Source organism: Crotalus tigris, unplaced genomic scaffold (assembly GCF_016545835.1).
Source record: "Crotalus tigris isolate CLP2741 ecotype Arizona unplaced genomic scaffold, ASM1654583v1 scf7180000018537.1059022, whole genome shotgun sequence".
Classification (NCBI taxonomy): domain Eukaryota; kingdom Metazoa; phylum Chordata; class Lepidosauria; order Squamata; family Viperidae; genus Crotalus; species Crotalus tigris.
In genome coordinates this window covers 500,350-527,269 of record NW_024097062.1, presented here as the reverse complement: position 1 = coordinate 527,269, position 26,920 = coordinate 500,350, and the positions used below count along the sequence as shown (strand labels likewise).

Below are 26,920 nucleotides of genomic sequence, written 5' to 3'. Positions count from 1 at the left end.
GTTAATAGGTTTTAGAGGGTGTGGTGTCCCATAAGAGTTAGAGCCGTGGTGGCGAACCTATGGCACGGGTGCCACAGGCGGCACTCAGAGCCCTCTCTATGGGCACGCCCACCGTCGCTCCAGTCCTGGGCCTTCAGCTGGGTTTTATAAAACCTTTTTGCTTTAGGCCTCCACCGCCGTGTGCAAAAAAAAAAAAAAAAAAAGGTGCAATCAATCAGTCAATTTCAACTTCTCACGGAAAAAAAAAAAATCTTGCAAAGTTGGAATTGATTGATTGAACTTTTTAGTCCCACCCAGTCTGCCGTTACCACCGCAGCCACACCCACCTGGCACCCGACGATACATAAGTGGATTTTGGGTTACAGTTTGGGCACTTGGTCTCTAAAAGGTTCACCATCACTGAGTTAGAGTTTGAAATTCAAACTAGGTTTGAATTTCTTGACTGTATAATCAAATTCTAAAGATATTTTTTTTATTTTTCCTTGATGCTTAGCCTTCAGTGTAATATAAATAAATGAGAGAGTATTTGCCGTTTGGTCTCATAAAACTAAAAAATAAGCAAGAAAATATTCAGTAGAAGAAATTACTAATATTTATATCACTTCAAAGCCTAAAATCATTCTACTTGATTCCTATGAAATGAATTAGATCATTCAATTAAAATCTGAAATGACCTAATTAAACACTAGAATATGGATGGCAAACTTGCCACGTCATGTGGTATGTCGCGATGTATCACGACTCTTTTTGCATTGCCGGCAATGGGGTGGGCACAGCTTCGGTATGATGAAACCGGCCTGCGGGCCGCCAGTTTGATACCCCTGCTCTAGACGCTCAATTTATGTGAAAATGATATGTCTCATATATAAAATATGTATTTGTTAGAAGGTACAGAAGCCCTACAGAATTTTTTACTTTTTTTAAAAAATAGTCATACTAATTATGTATTCAATATTATGTGAATATTGGATAGATTAGTACACCATTATTTTTTAAAAATACTGGTTTTCAGATATGTTGAGAAAGATATAAAAACTTATCTATATTCCAATGAAGAGAATGGTTCATGGTTGAATTCTGGTGTCCCTGGTACTCTCTTGAGCTTATTTGAAGGAAATAAAAGACCTTAATATAGTCAGGTCCAGAAATATTGGGACATCGACACAATTCGAACATCTTTGGCTCTATACACCACCACAATGGAGTTGGAATGAAACAAACACAATGTGCTTTAACTGCAGACTGTCAGCTTTAATTTGAGGGTATGTACATCCAACTTAGGTGAACGGGGTAGGACTTACAGCAGTTTGCATATGTGCCTCCCACTTGTTAAGGGACCAGAGGTAATGGGACAGAATAATAATCATAAATCAAACTTTGCCTTCTTAATACTTGGTTGCAAATCCTTTGCAGTCAATCACAGCCTGAAGTCTGGAACACACAGACATCACCAGACGCTGGGTTCCATCCCTAGTGATGCTCTGCCAGGCCTCTACTGCAACTGTCTTTAGTTCCTGCTTGTTCTTGGGGCATTTTCCCTTCAGTTTTGTCTTCAGCAAGTGAAATGCATGCTCAATGGGATTCAGGTCAGGTGATTGACTTGGCCATTGCATAACATTCCACTTCTGTCCCTTCACAAACTCTTTGGTTGCTTTTGCAGTATGCTTTGGGTCATTGTCCATCTGCACTATGAAGTGCCATCCAATGAGTTCTGCAGCATTTGGCTGAATGTGAGCAGATAATATTGCCCGAAACACTTCAGAATTCATCCTGCTGCTTTTGTCAGCAGTCACATCATCAATAAATACAAGAGAACCAGTTCCACTGGCAGCCATACAGGCCCACGCCATGACACTACCACCAACATGCTTCACTGATGAGGTGGTATGCTTAGGATCATGAGCAGTTCCTTTCCTTCTCCATACTCTTCTCTTCCCATCACTCTGGTACAAGTTGATCTTGGTCTCATCTGTCCATAGGATCTTGTTCCAGAACTGGGAAGGCTTTGTTAGATGTTGTTTGGCAAACTCTAATCTGGCCTTCCTGTTTTTGAGGCTCACCAATGGTTTACATCTTGTGGTGAACTCTCTGTATTCACTCTGGTGAAGTCTTCTCTTGATTGTTGACTTTGACACACATACACCTACCTCCTGGAGAGTGTTCTTGATCTGGCCAACTGTTGTGAAGGGTGTTTTCTTCACCAGGGAAAGAATTCTTCGGTCATCCACCACAGTTGTTTTCTGTGATCTCCTGGGTCTTTTGGTGTTGCTGAGCTCACCGGTGCGTTCCTTCTTTTTGAGAATGTTCCAAACAGTTGTTTTGGCCACGCCTAATGTTCTTGCTATCTCTCTGATGGGTTTGTTTTGTTTCTTCAGCCTAATGATGGCTTGCTTCACTGATAGTGACAGCTCTTTGGATCTCATCTTGAGAGTTGACAGCAACAGATTCTAAATGCAAATAGCACACTTGAAATGAACTCTGGGCCTTTTATCTGCACATTGTAATTGGGGTAATGAGGGAATATCACACACCTGGCCATGGAACAGCTGAGAAGCCAATTGTCCCATTACCTTTGGTCCCTTAACAAGTGGGAGGCACATATGCAAACTGCTGTTAGTCCTACCCTGTTCACCTGAGTTGGATGTACATACCCTCAAATTAAAGCTGACAGTCTGTAGTTAAAGCACATTGTGTTTGTTTCATTCCAACTCCATTATGGTGGTATATAGAGCCAAAGATGTTCGAATTGTGTCGATGTTCCAATATTTTTGGACCTGCCTGTACATCTTCTCCAACAATCAATACCCAGACAAGCAGGAATTAACACCAGACAAAAAAGCAGAAAACGATCCTAATGAAGGAAGTAACAGTGAGAAAACCACACGCCCACCAATACTGGCAAGGCAAGCTACTGTGTATAAACAGGGAGCATACCACATGCTTGACAAACAATTTTGCTAAGAGCATTAAGGTCTTCATATAACCTTATTCTTTTCCTGTACCTATGTTTTGGTGCATCACATCTATGTTTTTTTCCTGAACAGAATTTGTTAGTGTTTTCATTATACCATGTTAATTGAAAATTATCCTGCTTTAGTGAAAATTCTATTTTTGGGCTGAAATCAGATATAGTCTAAAATAGCGAATTCCAACACAGTACCATAATAGATTTGACTATATGCAGGATTGAAAATTTTAAATGATTGTTGACATTGAAATAAAAATAATTTAATATGTTTAAAAAAGATAGAATCATTAGAAAGTGCTGCTTGTTGCTAGTATTTATAAAATCCCACTTACCCAAACTTACCTTTAAGCATGTATTGCTCTTTATAAACTAAATACACAATCTACAATAGATAACAAGAAGCAGTACGGGAAAAGTTTTATCTTCTAAGTGACTGAATCTATGAAAATTTTAAAAATCCAGTTACAAACTGAGTGTCTTTCTTTCAGGAACAGTTCAACTGAGGTATTTGTCAAAGTTTCACATTATCTTCTAAGAACTTTAAATGACGAGCCTTCATACTATAAGATGTGTACTTTTCTCCCATGAGTTTCCGCAAACATAGCTATTTAAAGGAAGGGAAAAAACATCTTGTAATTCAAACTTGAATAGTACATTTAAGCAAATTATATGCAAAGCTGATAACTAGTGCACATATCTGGGAAATTGCACAATTTAGAATTCATAGAACACTGAATTTGGTGGCAACACTAAGACATGGTAACAGTGGAGAATATATGCAGCTCAGGGTTGAAATGTTAGTATCTTGCTATTCACTAAGCTTACAAACATTTCATTGCCAAACTAGGTAATATGGGTGCTTTGGCACAAGGGAATTGGATTTCTGGGGTTTGTACCTTGTCCGACCTATCTTGATCTACCTAGTTTGGTTTGGCTGTATTGTTTCATCTTAAATTGCTACTGACTATCTTGCTGAAATAGTTTGTAGATTGGGTTTATTTCTATGAGTCTATTATTTCTGATGTATCAGAATGCCAGCTTTCTAGGAATTCCTTTATATTCTTAGATTTGGCTTGTATTAAAATGATTAATTCCTTAGTTAGATTTTGAACTATTCAAAAAGCAAACAAAGGCCCAAGAAGGAAGCAAATACATAGGCACATCCACCCTTATCTTACTTCTTGCCATCAGCCTATAGATAAGGGAGAAGAAACTCAATACAGGTAGTTTTGACTTGCAACTGTTTAACAATTGAAGTTCAAAGTTATGAAAGCACTGGAAAAAGAGCTTTACAACCTGTACTTGCACTCAGAACCATTGTGCTATCCCCACAGTCACATGATCGCAATTTGGTTGCTTAGCAAATGGCTCTCATTTATAATCAGTTGCAGCACCGTGCAATTACATGATTGAAATACAACATCCTTTCAGGAAGCTGGATTCACTTAACAACTACATGATTTGCTTAAAAACAGTGATGATTCACTTTACAACCATGATAGAAATGTTCATAAAATTGGGTCCAATCATCTGATGACTTATGACTGCACCAACGTCCGACAGAAATCCCAGTCCCACCTGTGGTCATAAGTCAAGAACTATCTCTAGGCAGAAACAATGTAACAATTTAAGTAACTAGTTTTATTACTTCAGTGAGATTTAATTATGAATTAATTATCTGCATTAGCTGCAATCTTATTTCCACAACTTACAAGTTGCCTGAATTTATGCAAACAAATAAATGGCTGGAATTTCTGAGAAAATTCCCACTTTAGCTGTTCTGAAACTTCTACTATATTTTCTTTTTTTTTTAATGCTAAAATATCAAAAAGAAATGTACACATTTGTTCTGTCAAAAAACATACTTCTCTTTTCTGTTCATCTTCTTCCTCCATGGCATCGTAAACTTTTTCTAGCAGCTTTACCCCAATTCCTTGAACTACATCTGCTCTTAAAATCTCAACCAATCTCCTAATATTCTGGGGACCAGATCTGTCATCTAATAAAATAAAAATAAAATACATTATTTTTTGGATTTGATTGCTGGTAATTAAATAAAGCCAATTATAATTGCAGAGATCAAGTGTAACATTTTCATTTTAATTCAGATCAATATTCCCTGGAGATTCTCAGATTTTATTCAGAATTCTATTCTAAATAATCAGAATTAGTGCTTTTATTATTTCTGCAGATGGAATAGGTTAACTGAACCTTTAAAAATGGGAGTTGCTTTTCTTCTGACTTAATAAATGTTTTTGTTGCTAGAGCAGAAAATCTAATTTGAATATCACAAGTTTCAAGCATAACATACAGACCTGAAGGAAACTCTTGAAACTGAAATTCATCAGGTTCTTCAGCTGTTTTCCCATGTAAGATCAGTGTATCTCTATATTTCCTATTTAGTCGGAATTGTGAGTCAGGTGTTGACGTTGCAAATTGTGAATAATTTTCAATATTATCCATTTTTAGTGTTTGTGTCATCAACTGTAGCAAGTCATTCATTTCATTACTTTTTCTGCAAAACAAGAAAATATTTCAGCATATACCAAACCATACACAATTCAAGAATTTTAATGGTGAACTATCTGAACTTAGTATAGTACACAGAACTGTGTAAAGTATGGCTTAGGTTTTATTTTCCATAAGAGTTTTGTCATTTTTCTCTTCTTGCTCCAGAATGAGGAAGGGGCTGGAAATAAACCAAGAGTGAGCAAGACAAGAATCAAAGACTTCACAAAATCATACTGGTTGTCATCAACTTACAACTGGGCCTGGAATTTCAGCTGTACAACATTGTGGTCATAGGTCGAAGCACCATGTGACAGGACTCAATTTTACAACTGTTTTTATGACAGTCATAAAGCAAGTCATCGTGGTCATTAAACCAATTACATAGCTGTTAAGTAAATCATGCTGGAATCTAGGAAAAAATGTTACAAATCATGGTCATGTGGCTGCAGGATGCAACAACCGATTGTAAATGAGAGCCAACTGCCAAGCATCGGAACTGCAATCGCATGACCGGGGGGGGGGGGGGGGACGGGACAGCAGTATTAACTTCTAGAATGGGTCATTAAGGAGCTTTATTTATTTATTTATTTATTTATTTATGAGACTTATATACCGCTTTAAGTGCAAGCACTCTCTAAGCGGTGTACACCAGTAAGCAATGTATATATATTTTACATTGCCCCCAACAATCTAAGTCCTCATTTTACCTACCTCGGACGGATGGAAGGCTGAGTCAACCTTGAGCCGGTGAGATTTGAACCGCTGACCTGCTGAACAGTCAGCTAAAGTGGCCTGCAGTACTGCACTCTAACTGCTGCACCACCTCGGCTCTTATCTTAACTTAACTGAACAACAGTTAAACAACTGAAGCTAAGTCGAGGATTGCCTCTAGTTTTGTGGCATGAGAGTAATAAACTATTACCATGAAGTAGAGAGGGATGAATACACTCCCATACATGCAGATGGCATATGAACTATATATATACTGGGTTTACGAATATTTGTCTATTGGCTGGATCAAAGAGACTTTATGCAAAAAACTACAAATTTCCAAATTCTCTTCATAAAACTTTCCAAAGGGGAGAAGGGAAGCTTCAAGTTCAAATTAAGATAATGTGAAGAAGATGCAAAAGATTCTGATTACTCAGATTCTTAACAAAACTATCAATAAAAATCATGTGAATTTGTATTGTGTGAATTTTTACTGATTTTAAAGAAAGCTACACAGAAAACTTCTTGGCCACAGTTCTTCTAGCATTTTTCTCTTTGAAATATAAGTGGGAATCATGAATTGCCATTTCCCAGTTTAAATTTTTTTTGTATGCTGCTTTCAACCCAATTATTTTAGGTTATACTCTTCTTCTATAAGGAGATCTTAAAATAGTTAATATTGAGGAGGTTTTTATACCAAAGTACAGTGCTTCCTAAACTTGGCTATTGATGAATTTTTATTGGGTCTTGAACTAGGGACATGACTATATCACATGTGCATACAGATACACAAATGCATTCAATGACTGGTTATGGCTTAATATCCACAATGAACTTATCATACAATACACTAATGCTTATAAACAACAATAGTTGTATTTATATAATAAACAAACCATATATGTGATTAACATGTGTAAACCAACCTATAATTACAGACAGAAAACACCTGCCTTTCTTTATAATCTCCATCTGATTTTTCCATAGAACTTGTAGAAGAGCTCAGGTCATCCTCAGTACAGCAATCAGTTAAGCTTTTCTTCTGTTGAAGACAATTTTTCCATGTACAAGAAAACAGAACCATTACAGGCATACTTCAATAGAAAATTCTTTCTCTTGCTTCTCGGTGAAAGAGAAATGTGAATTTAGCTCCATTTAAGGTTCTAATGAAATACTTTTGTAGAGGACAGTACTTGAAAGCACAGCAGATTACAAAATACTTTCAATGATGATAAAAAGTTTCTATAAGCATCCTACAAAAGGACATATCAGAACCACCCTGAGGGGGAACTCCTACATCAGGAAGTCCCCAAAGTCTGTGCCGTGAGTTATTTCTGAAAGACCCTCCCACAAAAGGATGCTTTAACCAATGCAGAAGAATTAAGTTACTTATATATAGACAAAGGAAGACAAGGATCATGAGGCAGTCCTTAGAATAACAGCATCCCTGTGAGATGTGTTGGGCTCAGAGAATCACTTAACTGGTTTTCAAGTCTACTGGAGGCCTAGTAAAGTCACAGTTTCCCATGATGGAGACATATTTTACATTTTTGCAAGCTAGTTTGATCCATCAGGAAAGTATGATCATTGAGGATTTGTGATCTAGATAAGGCTATTGAGTAGAAATCTGTTCTACTCAAGTATGTCTTTGATGACTTGTCTAATATTTCTTTGATGACTTGTCTAATATCTCTGGCACACCATCCCTCTTCACTTCAGACAAAAGGTAGGAAATACCACTTCCTGGCCCTGTGGAAAACCAAATTTATTTGAATATAAATGTTTTGTGATAGGCGGGGGGGGGGGGAGGATTTACCAAGAGGCTAACAATGGGCCTCCTAAAATGCTTAAGATTTGTTCAAGTACTCCAGGATTCATAGTCCATTCACCAAGATCCTGGTCCTCAACTGAGCCAATCTCCAGATGTGTTGTGGATCAGACATATTTTGCCATGAAAGATAGTACAACAGAGAGGTTTGGTTGCTTCTTTCATCAGCTATCTCTCTTTTTTTAATATTGACTGTGGGAGTCATTTTATACATTAGCAAAAGTATTAAAACAAGGCCAAAGCTGGTTGTGCTGAGGGCACAAAAGGTTCATATTGCATTTTATTGATTCTTCTAGGCAGACATCCTGAATTACTTAGCCCAGACAATTCACCTACTCCTCCATCCCAAGGTTGGCATCTCTGTTGAGTTGTACTTGGTACAAGGGCCACAGCTACATTTCATTAGAGAGAGCTTTAAAGACAACGGTCCCCAATCTTTTTGGCACTAGGGACTAGTTTCGTGGAAGACAATTTTTCCACAAACGTATGTGTGTGTGGGAGCTTACAACCTAGATCCCCCACATGCAGTTTACATTAGGGTTTGCGCTTCTATGAGAATCTAATGCCTGATGATCTGAGGTGGAACTGAGGCGGTAATGCTAGCACAGGGGAACGGCTACAAATAGAGATGAAGATTCACTTGCTTGCCTGATGCTGACCTTCAACTGTGTGGTCCAGTTCCTAACAGGTCATGGACTGGTAGTAGCCATGGCCTAGGGATTGGGAACCCCTGTTCTAAGAGACGTGAGACAAATCTTTTTCAGAGAGATTGCTAATTATCCCTGGGGCTTTTTTGCTATAAGGTTCTGGAAGAGGATAAATATTCACTGCAGGAAATTTGAGTGGAATCTCGTCTGTGATACTAAATCTGTACAAGAACCTTGGAATCTGGACTATTGATTCAAAAAGTTAATGTGATTGATCCTTGATGGTGCCTCCTTTGTTTCCTCTAATAGAAAAAGCACATCCTTTTATGTTTCAGAAATTTTCCTAGGTGTTGAAGGTTATCAGTTGGTTGAAGAGTCCTTTTTCTTATTCAGGAACCCCAGATCCTCAAAGGTTTGTTATCATGAGCCAGACATATTTTTGTTGTTGTCCAAAGTAGTAAGGACAAAGCAGTCATATAGATCAATAAGCATCCAAGACCCAAAGTGAATTGAAATAATCATCATTATCTTTATGAATACTCTAAAAGCTAAAACAGGCTGAATGGGAGGAAGTTGAATAAAACAGTGGCCACTTTGATATTCAAATCTCAGGAATCTTCTATGTGATCAGCTGGATGGGAATGTGAAGGACAAGTAAGGTCAGGACATCATTTTCTGGAGATAGTTTATGATGGCAATCAGATTTTTCTTTTGGAACATGATACTTAGTCAGGTAGTTCACCTGCTTCTGATCCAGGATATATTTGGCAGAATAGTGAAGAATATGGAGGAATTAAAATGTCCTCACATCTTGTCTGATAGCCCTCAAGCAGGTGGGTTATGACCATTATAATTATTGTTAACCCTTACTACATCAGAAACTCTCACCTCCCATCAAACTTAAAGACCTTATTCAATGCCTCGTGAAACAAAGGAGCACATGTGAAATTAGTCATTGGAATATTTTTTCCACTAGCAGTTCCAACAAGAGATCCATGGGATTGGATTTGCAAGCATTCTTGAGTAGTTCAGGAAAATCTACTTTCTGGCAAATCTTTCTCATCTAACTGACTGGCCTTCATGGAGTCTATCTGAGTCATATGCCATAGAAGGAAGAGACTGTGTAACCTTCTCTTGCTCGGTGGCGTGATTTTTCATTCTGGACTCTTAATATAATTTCTGTTCTCTATAGTGGGGTTTGGACAGGAGGCATCTGAGGAAGAGGAGGAAAGGAGGATGGGAATTCAGGATCAATTCTGCTTCCTCCTACCCTGTTTTCCAAAATGACCATGCCAGCTGGAGAATTTCAAGACGACATTTCCCACATTCCCCCGAAGTACATCGTCTATAGAATCAGCTCAAGCAAATAAGGCTATAGATCAGTAATGAATCAGTGACAAATCCCAGATGAATCTGGCATGTGGAATAACACATGGTTTTCAGGGAGCTAATTTAGGTGGCAGAGCCAGCTGAAGAAATCAAGTACTTCTATTCTGTCAGTGAAGAATTTGGATGTCCAATGCTGCCCCTCCTCTGCCACTGGACTCTGTGGAAAATCAGTTATAGGTCCATAGGAGGTTGTGAGTGGATGCAGCTCATGATCAGTGATTTGGCACCTGCAGAGTTAATCATATTCTCTGGCAAGATGTGAGATGCACCTGTCATGCTGCTGGAGTTGGTGCTCTTGCTTGGAACTGAGAAAGTACTATCCCCTCCCAAAAAAACCTTTGTTACAACAATTCTAAGCCCTGTCTCCAAACTTAGGGGGAGGGAGATATTCACCATACTGTAGGTTCCCCTGCCTCTGCTGTAAAAAGATGGCAGTAAGAGAGGTATCTTCTCTCTTCAGAGGCATGATATAAGAAATAGAGTAGAAATCATAGATGTAATAATATAAGTAGTAGAAATTCCATTTATTGATGGCAGACACATCCCCTTTTTAATATTCTGCAATATTGTAAATTGTTTTTTGATGTACTATACTTAACATATGACAACTACTTACCTTATCGGTGCTGGGTTCTGAGGTAAATTGAGCAATCTGAATACAACGGTCTTCCCTTGGAAGTTTTGTTTCTGTTGATGCATTATAAGACATTTGTCTTACAGAACGGTCTGAAAAGGAACAATGAAAAGTATGTATGGTTTATTCTTATTTTACTTTGTACATGCACTAATTATGAAAACAAGCTCAAAAACCTGACAAACTAAAATAGGCCTTTCTTCAGTTCAGTTTAACATTCGTCCATGTATGAGATTTTTATCCTGCCTTTCCTCCGGGAATTCAAAGCAGTGTACAATCTTTTTTTTTCTCCTACAGTAAGTTGGACTGAAAAATTTGACTACCTCAATGTCACCTATTGAGTTTGAATGGCTGGAAGAGGATTTGAATTGGGGTCCACTCAATATTTTAATCATTACAGCTTAATCCCTTAATCCCTTCCACCCTATTGTTTATACTTTTCCAACAGCCATGAAGGGGTAGTTTCCAATTCATATAGTTGTTCATATGATCATTATAGCCAGCCACAAAGTATGCATTTCCCAGAAAGCAAATTCATAAAGGGGAAATGAAGGGAATTTGTCAAAAACCTCAGTACCAAAGACAACAGATCCAACACACCAATTCATTGTTCAAAGACATGCCTATTTCCAGTCAGCAGATTACGAAGGCTAATACAGTAGGTAAAGTAGCCAGGAAACAAAAAGTAGAGTCGGTGCCTTGTGTCCCTCTCACTATTACAATACAACCGAATATTCATGTTACAGAGGACAAACTGAAGAAGCCTACAAAGAGGCCAAATACAGCACTAAGATGAAACAAATGAATTTACACAGAAACATCCACATTAAGGAAAAACACAGCAGAAATAAGAGATTGTCCCATCATTTCTCACAATCTCCATGCAATAAGATATTTCCTGCCACATTTTTACACTCAAAGATGCTCCTTCCTGTTTCACTGGGTGCCTCCCCCCCCCCCCCCCGCAGCTGTGAATCTTTTAAAAACATTAAGTGTAACTATCCAATGTTTTTATTTTCCAAAACTTCAGCATGTCAGATTCCCATTTAAGTTTTCGGTTAAATTAAACCACCTTAAGAAATAACTTCAGGAGTCAGAAAGAGCCCAAGAGGTGTCAAGAAATTTGTTTTTTTGCTGTTACAGTAAGGCCCCTTTAAGAGAAAAGTATTATGAAAATTTGTAAAGGATAAGGTGTGTGTATTTATGTGAATATAAGTAAGTAAAATGTAAAGGGAAGGAGGCAAAAAACCCTTAACATGAGATAAACAATCAAGCAATAAACAAAAAGCCTAATCAAGGAGCTGCCAAGGAAAAAAACAAAAACCTCACCAACAATGACAGAGCAAGCTACTTTATAAAACAGAGAGCAAACCCCATTCCCTTCTAGCACTGAAAATGTTACCTAGTTGTCTCCAAGCCAACAACCAAGCTCAGAGAGCCCCAAGGACTTCACAGCAAAGAAAAGTATTACCAGAAGAAAGCATATCTTCTTGGGATTGCTTTAATCTTCTCCTTTCTCGAGCTGATAATGGCCGATCCTTCGAAAGGAGAAAAAGTAAAAACAGTAAACTCTGTATTTTTTATTGATTATATATGGCACTGATACACCTTATTAAAAGAAATTAAAATTTTACAACTAAGCGATAGGTCATTCGGCATTTTTATTTTTTAAAAAAAAACCCATGAAGCCACTTCGGGAAAGAACTACACTGCTCTATTACTCTCTAATCCCATTTTAAATATTTCTACATAGTTCTGGCAATGTTGCATCAAATTGGCATATAACATGAGAATATCCAAATTTAGCAATTTCTAAATTGGACATGTTGGCACAAACCTTGTAATGTTCTACTTCAAAGCTTTTTGACTTTTTCAGAACATTTGCAGCACGCTGATGGTCTGTGTTAACTTCTTTTGTCTTTACATTCACATCAGGATAAGCGGGCAGTTGCCGATGACCAAATGCTGCAATCTTAACAGGAGAAATAGCAACTTTATAAAAGGTACAGCATGAGAGTTGCATTCACTCATGATGTGTGGAAGAATTCTACAAGGGCAGGGCTGGTGAGTGTGCTGGTAGTGCTGAATGGCAGCCTTCAGTAACCCATTCAACATGTCCGAAACAGAATGTTCCTAGTAATATTTCAGTAACATCTGGAGCACCACAGGCTATCCAGCCATGGATGAAGTTCATTCCCAACTTATTAATATTCAAACAGCACTTCATTTCATTTTTTCACAGATAAAATAGAATATCATATATCCCAGACGACATATTATACATTTATCATTCCAGTAAAGGCAAATGTTTGTAGCATATATGTTACAAACTAACATCAGCTTTTATATTGAAATGTGCTAACCTATAAAATAAAGCTTTTTAAACTGAACTTTAATTACATATACTTGGTTAACATAAATAGCAATGGCAATAGCACTTAGATTTATATATTGCTTCACAGTGCTGTGCTTTACGGCCCTCTCTAAGCAGTTTACAGAGTCAGCATATTGCCCCCAACAATCTGGGTCCTTATTTTACCAACCTCGTAAGGATGAAAGGCTGAGTCAACCTTCAGCCAAACTGCTGTCAGCTGGCAATCAGCAGAAATAGCCTGCAGTACTGCATTCTAATCACCGCACCACCAGGGCTCTATATCTATAAAAACTAATGGTAGTTGGTTTTTTTTTTGTTTTTTTTTAGTTTTAAATGAGTTAAACAATTGTTCCAGTATCTCGGATGCTTCAGAAACTGAAAATGCTGCTGGTCAAAACTATATTGTTGCAACTGTAAATATTGCCTCAGAGTTATCAATTTGTCCAAAGAATATCCCTACTTTCATCCAATTTTTTTATATGACTTTTTTTCCAATTTTTAATGTTGGATTTCCCCATATTTAGCATGGGAAAAAGTACTGAATCTGTTTTTATTGAACATTCCATTTCATAGCTTTCTAACCAATAAAATTGTTTCCAGAGATATAGGTGTTCTACTTAATTTAGATCCCAATACTGTCCTAATCTTTACCTTGTCTAAGCAGATCTCAGACTGCTTCTTATGTCGTCGCTGTCGTGATAAGGAAGGCTCTTGAACTGATCCTTGAGGCTGAAAACAAGGAGTGCTTATAGGCAGAATGAGATCTTTAGCTTCTCCTGAGTTTCCACACGAGGCTTCATTCTACAAATATATATACATACTTTACAACACTTGAATTCATGCTTTCCAGAATCAAGTATGTACACTTAGTTCAAAAGTGTTAATAGAAAGCCAAAATTATTTTTATTTTTATCAAAATTAAATTCATTTAATTATTTGAAGAAAATCCTGTCATCTTACTTTAAAATAAATCACTGACATAATTATATTTGTGTTGCAGACCACAAAATTCAAATACTTACCCAAAATTCCTATACAGGAATAATTGGTACTAGCAGTTTCTCAGTACAGTCCAGACTCTGGAAAGAGAGTCTGCTGTATTTTCACGAATACTGACTATTATAACATTAAATAAAATGTGATATAAGTATTAGAAACTGAAAGAGCAATATCTCCATTATTGAAGGGAGTAAAAGACTATTAGCTAGGCACTAAACACAACAGCTGGAGGCTGAGACTAATACTTTATTATTTACCTAAGGCTAAACTAGTAAACTAGTAAGTAAAAAAATGACAAACCACCTAGAAGATGACAAAGATAAACTTTTTTTGTAATATTGCAAGGAAAACTACTGTCTGTGGTTGTCCTATATCAGTGATGGCGAACCTTTTAGAGACCAAGTGCCCAAAAACTGGCTTCGCCTCTGCTCCACCTCCTGCCCCGTCCCCGCCTGCCCACAGGGCCACTCATCACCTCCAGGGCCCGCCGCAGATCGCCCAGCAGCACCATGGCAGCCACAGTCACTGCCTGTGCCCCGCAGCATCAACTCTGCGCAATGGGGCGTGAGGGCAGAATCTTGTCTATGCTGCCTGGCTGCCATGCCTTGACTGCACTGCTCTGCATGGGCCATGCTCGGGGGCGCCCCTTCTCCAGGAGGGCTGCTAGTGAAGAGGGTGTCATGAGGGGAGGCAAGGCTGGGGCAACAGCATGTGTGCCCACAGAGAGGGCTCCGAGTGCCGCCTCTGGCACCCGTGCCATAGGTTCGGCACCACTGTCCTATATGGTATGTTCTAGTCTAACTTACTTCTGATTAATTCCAGCAAATCTTTCAAGATCTGGAAGGGCTGTTGTGGTTGTAGGAAAAATAGGAGAGAAAAGATTATTATGTACTGTATATTTATGAACTTTCATTATTTATAAAAATAATCAAGATGGACTAAACATCTAAACATTTAAATAAGGTTTGTTTAAATTCAGTTTGCCTATTTTAGAAAATTGTGCAAAGGTCCTTATCAACCTCAAAATTCTAAGCCTCAAAATCTGATCACAAAAGACTCAGAGATATTTAGATCTGAATATCTGTGATTGCATTGAAATAAGCGCATGTGTATTCATTTAATAGCCCTCTAAAGGTAAATAAATAGTACAATGCACTTGTTCTGCCTAGAAAAAAAAGCTACCGCTTTTTCAAAAATGATATTATCCAATAGAAATTAAAATGAAATTAAATGCTGACAGTAGATTTGGGAAGGGAATTCAAGACAAAATGCCTGACTTTTCAGCAAAAAGTCTGATGTTGAATAGGAAAAAAAGTCTAATTGGAAGAGATGCAAAGGGATAGGTGAATGCATAATTTGCTAGCTAATAATAATTAGCTATCTTAATAATTCTCAAGTCCTTAGTTAGAGTTGAATTATAAAGTTTCTACTAGTCTTAAATTGGGAATCTAACTGTAGGTTACCCATACATAAACCATAACAATAAAGCAACATTTGCCTATCCCAGGTCCTTGGGAAGGACTCAACTGGGGAATAAAAATGCCAAATCCAGTCTAAACATCTGGCTGATTGTGTGACAAAACATAATATTTTTAGGCTGCCCACATATTATATAGAGATACATTCCTAAAAAATATGAATCCCAAGCAATAGACACAATTAATAAATATGGTGTTAAGCAATGCTACTACATTAACAATGAATGATAAAAAATCCAAGACTAGCAAAGCATCAATATGTCGGAGGTTCTGTCTCCCTCAAATACTTTTGTGCTGTAGAAGAAATCTGCACTGCTTTGCCTGAAGAAGAAGAAGAAAAGGAGCTGTTCCAACAGAACAAAACCAACTAAAAGCACAGGATAAACTTATGTCCAGAATCAGTTCAAGACAGAAGTTTAGCACTAATCATGACTGAAACCGCAGAAACCAGCTTTTCAGAGTCCAGTCACATTTTCAACAGATTTGCAGGTAGTCCTTGACTTACGATCACAGCTGAGCCCAAAGTTTCTCTGCCTGTACATCTTCTAATTCATTCATATTCACCTACACAAATACATATGTGAAAAAGAAAATAATTACTTTATTGCTTACAGGTGGAATCTCTGAACTGGGTTGCAGAACTTTCGCAGCGTCATCACCATTATCGGTCTCCTTGGCATCTACGTTTCCAGTTTTGGAGCAAGGCGTTGTCATTTTCAGTAAACTTTCTTCCTTTAATTCTGAGCTATTTTTTGCTCTTTCAGGCTCTGCTTCATTGGGAATATGTACATTTCTGGATTCTTTATGTTCCGCTGACTGTTTGGTTGCAGAGTTTCTCTTTTCCAGGGGAACAATAAGTATATCTACTTTGCTCATTGTTGCCAAAGAGACATCTAAGCTATTCAAACCATTTTTGCTGTTTTTTTCAGGTTCAGGTGCTAGTTTCTTTGAAGAAGAAACTTCAAATGTTTTATTATTGATTAAACATTTGTCTTCATTCTGTAATATTAAAAAGTATAATTAGGTCACCCATTCTATTAAGCTAGCTCAGTGTTTCCCAAACTTGACAATTTTAAGGCATGAGGACTTCAACTCCCAGAATTCCACAGCCAGCGTTGCTGGCTGTGGAATTCTGGGAGTTGAAGTCCACATGCCTTAAAATTGTCAAGTTTGGGAAACACTGAGCTAGATTATTTTAAATGTAAGCATAAAATTACAGCAATCTATTTCGATCTGACTTGATCCAGCTATGAGATTTTGCATGGGATGGACTGAGGAAAGACATGGCATGTCTTACTAAAATGGCATTATGCAGGAGTGGCTTAGCCAACAACCACACCCACAAAAGACCTCTTGGTCATATGGGAGGTGCATGAATCATGGAAAAGGTCAATCATATAGAAGTCAGGCTGTTGGTCTGTTAGTCTGTTTGATATTTCTTGCAATGGCCTTAGTTGGTCTGGAAGTGGGTTTCCCTGTCCTTATTTACAGGATGCTTTGAAGGCTGTGTAGCTCCAAGACACACCAAGGTCCAATATCTTCAATCTATGTAGATCCAAGATCTTCAATCAGGTACCTGACCAAACATGCAAAAGATGGGAAGTGGTAATCCAATTTATTAATCTTGTAAGATTATTACAGTATTACTGTAACAATATGTTGTGATGGGGCAGGTATGGGAACTTAAGGCAAGAAGGGTACATTGGAAATTACTTATTAATTCCACCTCTCTCCCTGTGTTACCAAGCCACTGCATTTTTGAACATCAGTTCTTTATAGAACTTAATATTTACATCAAGGAGTTTTCCATACTCCCATAAATCACCATTCCAGCTGCAAAAAAGATAGTGTCACATGCACTGTAAAAAAAAAATGCCTGTTCTATCTTCTACTCATTTTGGGTTCTCCAAGGGTTAGTTTTACTATTCTTGAGCAGACCCATGCCTTATAGAGGTGAACAACTTTGTGAAGAACAAGAAGCTCACTTCACTTTTGGGTAGTGTGTCAGGGACTGAATTCTGAAAAGTGAATAGCACAGGAAAAAGAACTAGGTGGGAACTGAACAAAATTTAAATGTATTTTAAACGGAAGCAGTTAATTCATTAGTCTCCATGGATTTCAGAATTTTCTTCTGTGAAATGTAAATTACAAATCAGTGGCAATTTCTGTAGGTTTGGTGATACCCAACACTCTAGGCCAGTGTTTCTCAACCTTGAGAAACACTGCTCTAGGCCCTAGAGTCTAGGGCAACTGACTATGCACCTCCAATTGAACAGAATTTAAATGGCTATCATTAGGAGAAAAAAACAGATAGAAGTACTAAGAATTAATTGGTATTCTTTCTCCTTAATTTGAAACAAAATTTGTATTTCATCAAATTTGACCATGGGCTTTGTTTCTGTCCCGCCCATTCTGGCTACAGAGCTAAAATAATAACTTGCCCCATTGGACTTCTTTGAAAGTTCATCTGGAAGCTTCTGAGGTACTGTATTTTCTTTCTTTAATTCAGCTTTCTCTGAAGATCCCCGAGGATTGGGTTCAGATATTTTCTTATGATTTTTAGATGTTTTTCTTTAGGGAAAAAGCAAGAAAATATCAGATTTACAAAACGTAGACATTTCGAAATAATTTTTGCCAAAACATAATTTCTCATATTTCTATGTATAGCTTTACTTTTTCTGAAGTATTGCATGCACAGCAATATGGATATTATTTTAGATACAAAACTGCTTCTAAAGTCATAAATATTCATGAAATATGGTTTAATTAGCAACTTTTAAGAATGTATTGGTTAGATCAACAGGGCAACTAAATCCAACGTCTCAAGAATGGCCAAACATAAAGTATTACTTCCTATGAAAGATGCCCAACATACGAGATACATAACAAGCTAATAGAGCAGAAGAATATGAAAATATTCTCCATTTTGAAAATAAGTTTAGTTACCGTATTTTCCAGCATATACGATGACTCGGCGTATAAGACGACCCCTGACTTTGGAGATGATTTGCATGCTTAGAAAGTCGTCTTATACGCCGGAAACTACCGTATTTTCCGGCGTATAAGACGACTCGGCGTATAAGACAACTCCCGACTTCGGAGACGATTTGCATGTTTCAGAAAGTCGTCTTATACATCGGAAAATACGGTAGATCTTTGCACAAGAAATAATTGAGGACAACACAACATGTAGTAAAAAGTAGCTAAGTGTTTGAAATCATTACGAGCCAATGAGCCAACATGATATAGGATCAAACTGATGCTGAAGATGTTATAGAGCTGCTGAAATAAGCCCAATTACACCTTTTCTTAGGCTTTATGCTATCACTCATTACAACACTGCCTTTTGTTAGAGCTAGCTCTAGTACTGATCCAGTCGGTCTTTAAATTAAACTGAGTTCTGAGAAAATAATGATCTATTACTAGACCAGACAAATTCCATATAAATAAAATAAAAAACAAACACTGAGGGATTGACAAGAGTCCCAAATAAGACAGGGGATGGTTTCTTCCCCAGTTACTATAGTTAATCTATGCCAATCAGTTGCTATCAGCTGATACTTCAAACTGACGGGGGTAGAAAACTGACATTTTGGCCAGAAGCAAGACAGCAGCAAGGAAGGGGGCTTTTGATTTCCCTGTTATTTTTAATTCTTCAGGAGGGTCCCAGCCTCAGGACCTATAATTTCAGACTGCTGCATAAAGATGGGATCTAATCTTCTGACAAGTCACTCCAACGCCAACTTCGGACTTGCATAAGGTTTGATATTCTCTAGCTCACCTGGAATATCCATCTGAATCGCCAAAAGTTCCATATTGGCAGGGAATCGGGTTTGGTGGCTATTAGCTAATATAGAAGGAGCTATGGTTTGGGTTATAATGTGAAACTAACTCAAAGATTTACTAAGTGTTTCTTTATTCTGTCTCTCTCTCTCTCTGTATAATAAAAATGGGTTGGGTTTCTAAGTCAACCTTGTCTGAAGAATCCATTATCAGAGCCGGTATATGAACCCCAGAATGGTATAACACCAATGATACTTTGCCTCAAATTATTTTTCATTTAAACATCTCTTACGCCTTTGTAGCTTCCAAAAATAGAGAGATTTGCTGCTTGATATACGGTTGCCTCAATATGCTCCTTACACTGGGTCTCTCCTCTGGCTTTTTACTAAGCATTATTCTTATCAGTTCTTTCAACTGAATGCTATAATCTTTTGGCATTGGTGGCAGCTGTTAAAAGAAGAACACAGAAGAAAGAAAGAACACTTTTCATGAGCTTAAGGCATTTTCCTATTTTACTATGCATGTTATCCAATGTTCTGGGAGCACCTTTCTGAAAGAGGCTGAAAAGCAGGGCTAGAACTCTAACAGGGTGTTGCAACTAATATCATCAAGAAATGTTATAATTGTCTAGAACTTTTTAAACATTTAATAAGAAACCCAGTTGTTAATAGATAAGTGATTGTCATTCTGCTAAAAGTTTGGAAGAAATATTCCCAATGTGAAATTGGCTTGTTCTCAAGGTACACTAAATTTTCAAACAATTCAAACAGCTTTCAACGTTTGCCGCTCCTGTCACATGCACATAGACTGTTACTTTTTCCCTGCCAAATGGCTGCTCCTACATCACAACTGTAAGAGAACAGTCCCATTTCAAATGACATGTTAACAATTGAAACAGGAAACCATTTCCATTTAAATAACATTCTTTAGATCACAAAGCTCTCCATCTTCATTTGCTTATGAGATGCCCATATGACTTGGATGGACGAATGGATGGATAAACGGACAGAAGTCAGCAGTAGCCAGCCTTACAAGGCAAACCAAGGTGGTTGCTCCTACCAATTCTTCAACTGTTATGCGTATTATCCAACCTGAGTGCGGCAGGCAGAAATGTCTCAGCCAGATAAGGAAAGGCACGAGACAAGGGTGTCCACTATCCCCATTATTATTTATCTTTACTCTGGAAGTATTAAATAGAAGGATAAGACAAGATATAGAAATTAAAGGATTGAAAATAAAAGATGAAACATATAAGTTACAAGCATTTGCCGATGATTTAGTGTTTATTTTGGAAGAACCTTTAGAGATGATTCCTAAACTATGGGAAAAGATAGAAGAATATGGAAAAGTAGCAGGACTAAAAATAAATAAAGATAAAACTAAAGTAATAGTAAAGAATCTCACAGATAAACAAAAAAGGCAAATACTAGAGAAAACAGAGGTACAAACAGTGAAAAAAGTTAAATATTTAGGTATTCATCTTTTGGCTAAATGTTCGTCAATAAAAGAAGACAATTATATAAAATTATTGGAGCAAATAAAGCTAGATTTGGAAAGATGGAAAAATCTCCAATTGTCAATATTAGGAAGGATTGCTACAGTAAAAATGAATGTGTTGCCGAAGATTTTATTTTTATTTCAAACGATCCTGATAAAACTTGAGAGAAAATTCTTTCAAAATTTAAATTCATTGGTTTTGAACTTTATTTGGCGGGGGGGGGGGGAAGCTAGAATTAAATTGAAAACATTACAAGATGCTAAGGAAAATGGAGGTTTTGGGTTGGACATTGTATTATCAAGCATTTGTGTTAACATGGGTGAAAGAGTGGATAACACTCAGAAATAAAAGGTTATTGTATTTAGAGGGACATGATTTACAATTAGGGTGGCATGCTTTTTTATGGTAAGGGAAAAACAGAGTTCATAAGTACTTTCAAAATCATTTTATAAGAAATGCCTTATTAACAGCATGGGAAAAAAATAAAACTAAAATATATTAAAAAATTCCAGGGTGGTTATCAACGATGGAGGCATTTATACATCCGAATCTGGTAGACTTTGAAAAAGTATGGACATATAAAGATATTTTAGATATTGATGGGAAATTAAAATCTAAACAAGAACTGGAAAATTTAGGAATAAATTTGTCCTGGTGGGCACATTTGCAGATACAAAGTAGATACGAAAAGATGTAAAAATGTATGGATTTTACAAGGATCAAAATGTGTTTGATAAGATTTTGTTCTCAGATGAGAAATTAATTAAGAAAATGTATAATTTTTGTTAATTTTAGATATGGAAAGTGAACAAGTGAAAGAAACAATGATAAGATGGGCAAAAAGTTTTGGTTATGATATAGAATTAGAAAAATGGCAAATGTTATGGGAGAGAAACTATAAATTAACAATGTCAACTTCATACAAAGAAAATCTGTATAAAATGTTTTATAGGTGGTATCTTCCACCAGCAAGATTAGTAAAAATGTTTAAAAATATGCCAGATAGATGTTGGAAATGTAAACATAACATAGGCACATATTATCATATTTGGTGGACATGTGGGAAGGCAAAGGCCTATTGGAAAAGCATACATATGTGGTTAGAAAAAATATTGGGCGAACAAGTGGATTTTAAACCTGAACTTTTTTAACTAGGCATTATGTCTAAAAAGATTAATGAGCAGAAATTATATTTAATTCTACATATTACCACAGCAGCAAGAATAATTTTTGCACAGTACTGGAAGAATGAAGGATTGCCATCAGAAGAAGAAATAATCATGAAAATATTGGAATGTGCAGAGATGGACAGACTAACTATGAGGCTGAAAGACAAAGAAGATACGGACTATTATAAAATTTGGAATTTATTTTATTCTTGGTTAGAGAAAAGAATGAAGGATTAGGAAGTGAACATGTATTAGCTTAGCAAATACCAGAAAACTTGTTGATTGGAAAAATTAACATATGTTGATGGGAAAAAAATTAATAAAAGATTGTTAAAAAAAAAAAGAAATGTCTCAGCCACTTCTGACTTGTACATCTAATTAAACTGTATATCATTTCTGTACATGGCCATTAACTGTTCAAGGTATAAATGAAAAAGAGGTAGAGTATAAAGTCTGTACTCTCTCTCTCTCTCTCTCTCTCTCTCTGTGTGTGTGTGTGTGTGGTTGTGTGTGTGTGTCACAGTCATTTTCTTGGTTTTGGCTGATGTTTTTTTTTTCTTTTTATGATGCATGGCTGCTAAGTATTTTTGTTTCTACATTGTGTATTTTATGTATTGGGTTTATTTTTTTTGTAAACTACCTGGGATATATGAGGCAAGCAACTATATAAATCAAATCAAAAAATGAAAATAAGTCATGATGTTGCTGTCTTTTGTTAGTATAACAATAATAATGTTTTATGATGGTGCTGAACAACTGGTACTTATGAAGTTCCGGCCTTCCCAGCACATACATAGCATGTAATTGTGATCTGCACATCTGACAACCAACTGGCACTTACGACAGTTGCAGCATCCCACAGTCATGTGATCACCATTTGCAACCTTCCCTGCCAGCTTCCCACAAGAAGAGTCAATGGGGAAGCCAACAGGGAAGTTCACAAGTCTCTGCCTTCCTGAAGCAACTACTCCCAGTCCCACCATGCTCAACCTAAATATTAGGCTGAAAATGTACCTTTCCTTCGATAATTCGATAAACCAGGGAATTCATGTCTTTAGCATTAAAAGCATGCTTCAGGGTGGTCATTTCATATGCACAGCAACCCAAGGCCCAAACATCAGACTGTAAAAGCAAACAAAGCACAATAATGTATTTTTGAAAAGCCATCCAGATAAAATCAAATGAAATACACATTGCTTCCACGATCTATTTCACATAAATCAAATATCTTAAAGTCTTCTTATGCAACAAATTTATTTATTTATTTATTTATTTATTTATGAGACTTATATACCGCTTTAAGTGCAAGCACTCTCTAAGCGGTGTACACCAGTAAGCAATGTATATATATATTTACATTGCCCCCAACAATCTGGGTCCTCATTTTACCTGCCCTGGAAGGATGGAAGGCTGAGTCAACCTTGAGCGGGTGAGATTTGAACCACTGACCTGCTGAACACAGTCAGCTAAAGTGGCCTGCAGTACTGCACTCTAACTGCTGCGCCACCTCGGCTCTTTTGATTGATCAAAGTTTGCTAGACATTGCTATTAAAAGTTATTCCTTCTGTATGTCTGTCTGTCTGCCTATGACAATGCAGATTTTGAAAATCCTGATGTAGTTGCCATTCCAACATATCATATTGTCTATTTTTGTTTCCTCTAGATAACCTACGTATAGATGGAATCTTTTTTAATATAATTCACTAGATGTATTCACTAGAATTACAAAAATAATGTAATTTTTTTAAAATAGAATCATGGTAGAAACATTTGAAATAAGTTGCAGAGAGTAGAAGAGGAAGAACATCATTAGGAATTAACAAGTAGGACATTTTTCAAAATATTGCAGTATGAAACATTCAGTCTTCCAGATATTCAATCTGTCCTTCTTCCAGCGCAGCCCATCCCATTCATGGTATCCAGCATTTTTTTTCTTCTTCAAAAGACAATCAATATTCTAAATACTATACATGTTAAATTTCCTTAGCAATTTCTGTCTTTGGGCATTTGCTTTTTCTTTGTAAAGTTTTTCTTGTTCTGCTATAAGTTTGTAGTTTTATATAAACAAGTATATTAGTCACAAGAATCCATAAAACTCCAAAGATAGCAAAGAAATACAAATTATTGGCTCTCCATATATTGGTTGTGTGAATGCTGGTAAGTTTAACTGGTAATACCTCATCTCAAGAATAATGTAGACTGGTTACTTGAGGATAGATACCTAAGAGACTAAGTTCATTTATATGATATACTTTTACCTTGTAACTGTAAGGCTTGTTAGAGAACAACTCAGGGCTCATATAGTAAGGAGTGCCAATTAGAGTACTAGCCATATCATGCTGATTTTCCAGCACTCTGGCTATTCCCAGATCTCCCACTTTGATAATATTAGAACGCGTCAGGAAAACATTTTGAGTTTTGAGATCTCTGTGCAGAATGTGCTTCTCGTGCAAATACTGAAAAATAAAATAGTAGAATTCACAAATCACATATCAAGTTTATTTTCCTGAATTACTGCATGAAAAAGAAACAATTATTTAATAGACTATGAGCTCCCTGCAGATGGAGGGAATACATTAAATAAATCTCTCAAGCTGGATAGCCATTATTACCAATCAGTTTTGTTGACTCTGTAGATATTAATAAGATGATCAAAAGTACATCAAGAATATATTCATTATTTTCTCTGCTAATTACAAATATTCATGGAAACTAGCAATCAGCTTCTTAGAACACATTAGATAAAACGATTAAAATCAATTCATGCTGAAATTCAGTGATGTCAGAACTGTCTGGTAAAGGGAAGTCAGGTACCTGCAGTGCCATAGCAATCTGAACAAGCCACTCTACCACTTGAGACTCAGGAAGAAGTTGTCCTTTCTGCTCTTTCAGTTTATGATATAAGTCCCCTCCTTCACAGAAGCCCATGACAATGTAAAGCAAGCCATCATCACCTTCCCAGGACTCTCTATAGGTGACTATATTTGGATGCTTCAGTTGTGACAATAGCTGGGCCTCCTGCTCTGCTGCTTTTCTCTCACGGCTTGAGGCATGTTTGAGGTTCAGCCTTTTTATAACATACTGCAGAAATAGAAAGGTTTAATCTTTTTTTTAAAAAAGGATATTACTGTAAATGAAAGAAATCTAAAGATCAACCATATGGAGACGTTTTGTACAAACTAGGCTAATGCTATTAAAACTATTGCTTAAAATAAAAAAAACCCCTCACCTGCAAAAGCAACATGCATGAGAGAGGTAGAGAGGGATGCAAGAAGCAAATAAACTTGGAACTTTATAAAAAGGGATGGCAAAGTAGCCTGATAATAGAAGTGATATATGAATCTTTGACAGAACTCTCCCTGAAGCATTTTCCACCAACCAACATTTTTCACTTTTCAAGGAAAGTACTTAATCCTTTGCAAGTAGAAAATACAGCACCTTAAAATAAATGTGATTCTAGGACTATAAATTACACTATTAAATCTCCATTCAAGGAAAGGGTTCCGTTAATCCCTTATGCTAACCAGAGGCATTTCTCACCCAAGAGACATATGCTCTCCAGGGACCAATAATACTTCCAGAAATATCTCCAAACTGCCAGTCTGCTTCTTCAAAGTACAAACTATGTCCCAAATGTCCGAATGACATGTCTCCCGACATACAGAGTTTTCATTTAATTCAGACTGCACTTAATTTAATAATTAAAATGACATTTGTTTAGAAATCTCCTGCATTAAATTTGGTATCCTTGTTTTAAAAAGCTACTTTAATGTCAGTGTATCGAGGCAGAAAATCCTCAAATGCAGTTTGAAATATAGATCAACATTTTTTCCTGATTATTAGACACCTCAGCATATGGGCTGCCTCTCTGGTCATGCTTGAAGTGTAAAATTGATAAGGGCACACTGAATGCTTATAATAAAGAGTTTTCACTGTTGCCCTTTTTTGCTTTAGTTTATTTGTTATTTGCTTTACAAGACCAGAAATCAATAAGGTGTAAAGTTGTAAGTGAATTGTTTAATCATTTATCAAAATCTTGGAATCTCTGTATCAAGAATTATGGACTGGTTTTCTTCTCCTTTAATACACATCAATTTAATATACTAGACTCAAAATAAAAAAAAATCCTGATTAGATTTTTAGATTATTTAAAGCTTGAATAAGATCTAATATAGGTGTCATCTAAAGACATATTTACTAATGTTCTGATCAAAAGCTGCTCTTGCAGGAAAAAGAACGGTGTGAGGGGATTCCCAGAAAAATTACGAGATTTGGAAAGAGTCACTCTTCTCAGGACAGATCCGTTGAAGAGTTGGATGAGGAGGATAGAAAGGGGGAGTGCCGTAGATCGGCATCAACCTACAAAAGAGAGGGGACACCATCGATAGTAAATTTCAAAGCGAGAGGGAGGAAAGGGAGGCTGGTCCTGTTTCCACATGAAGCAATGCCTGTTGCTGAAGGAAAGCCACTACTTCGTGGCGCGAAGTTGTTTTTGAATTCCCCTTTGGTGGGAGAGCAAAAGGAACCAGAGACTCTCACAGGCCCCTGTCCTCCATCCCTAACCCGTAAGACTGTCGAGGAGGGCGAGCGAAAAGGGGTGCAGAGGAAGCGTAGCGTTGTTTCCCCCCCATTCCCCGCAACGCGTGTCCCGTGTCCCTCTCCCAACAACCCCCTTCCCCCAGCCCTCCTTACCTGTTTGCCATCATGCCGATGCCGCACCAGGCTCACTTCCCCGTAACTGCCCTTCCCCACAACCCGCACCAAAGTGTATTCGCCCAGGGGCATCTTCACGCGACCCCACACTCACGTAGCCCGTTCAGAGCCGGGAGCGGGGGGGCTCCAGCAGCCCCCATCCACCCCTTGAGAGAACGCGGCGGCCGATGCCATAGAGATCACCAAACCTTGGGGTGCCATAGAGAGCACTACTTCCA

At 37.2% G+C, this 26,920-nt stretch overlaps 1 protein-coding gene across 2 annotated transcripts; it reads right to left on the bottom strand.

Annotated features, from left to right (window-relative positions):
- Positions 1-3,206: 3,206 nt before the first annotated feature.
- NEK4 (NIMA related kinase 4) lies at positions 3,207-26,920 on the bottom strand. 2 transcript variants are annotated; one of them, XM_039353892.1, is made up of 15 exons: positions 26,682-26,920; positions 24,804-25,070; positions 24,248-24,445; positions 23,004-23,111; positions 19,615-19,769; positions 17,981-18,110; positions 16,140-16,538; positions 13,714-13,863; positions 12,526-12,660; positions 12,160-12,226; positions 10,671-10,780; positions 7,144-7,232; positions 5,284-5,483; positions 4,834-4,967; positions 3,207-3,572 (listed from the first exon to the last, which is right to left on the bottom strand). In XM_039353892.1, exons 1-15 carry the CDS (start codon positions 26,772-26,774, stop codon positions 3,480-3,482), a joined length of 2,328 nt encoding a protein of 775 aa, XP_039209826.1. In that variant the 5' UTR covers positions 26,775-26,920; the 3' UTR covers positions 3,207-3,479. The 2 variants fall into 2 exon arrangements, with proteins under 2 accessions (XP_039209826.1, XP_039209827.1); XM_039353893.1 differs by having other exon boundaries at positions 16,152-16,538; positions 26,682-26,919.

Excerpts from the sequence above, each read along its gene's own strand:
- NEK4 (XM_039353892.1), bottom strand. The coding sequence starts at position 26,774 with ATGCCCCTGGGCGAATACACTTTGGTGCGGGTTGTGGGGAAGGGCAGT. Across the intron at positions 19,770-23,003 it reads ATCGAATTATCGAAGGAAAG|CTGCCACCAATGCCAAAAGA; the intron begins GTACATTTTCAG and ends TTCTTTTAACAG. Across the intron at positions 12,227-12,525 it reads TTGAAGTAGAACATTACAAG|GATCGGCCATTATCAGCTCG; the intron begins GTTTGTGCCAAC and ends CTCCTTTCGAAG.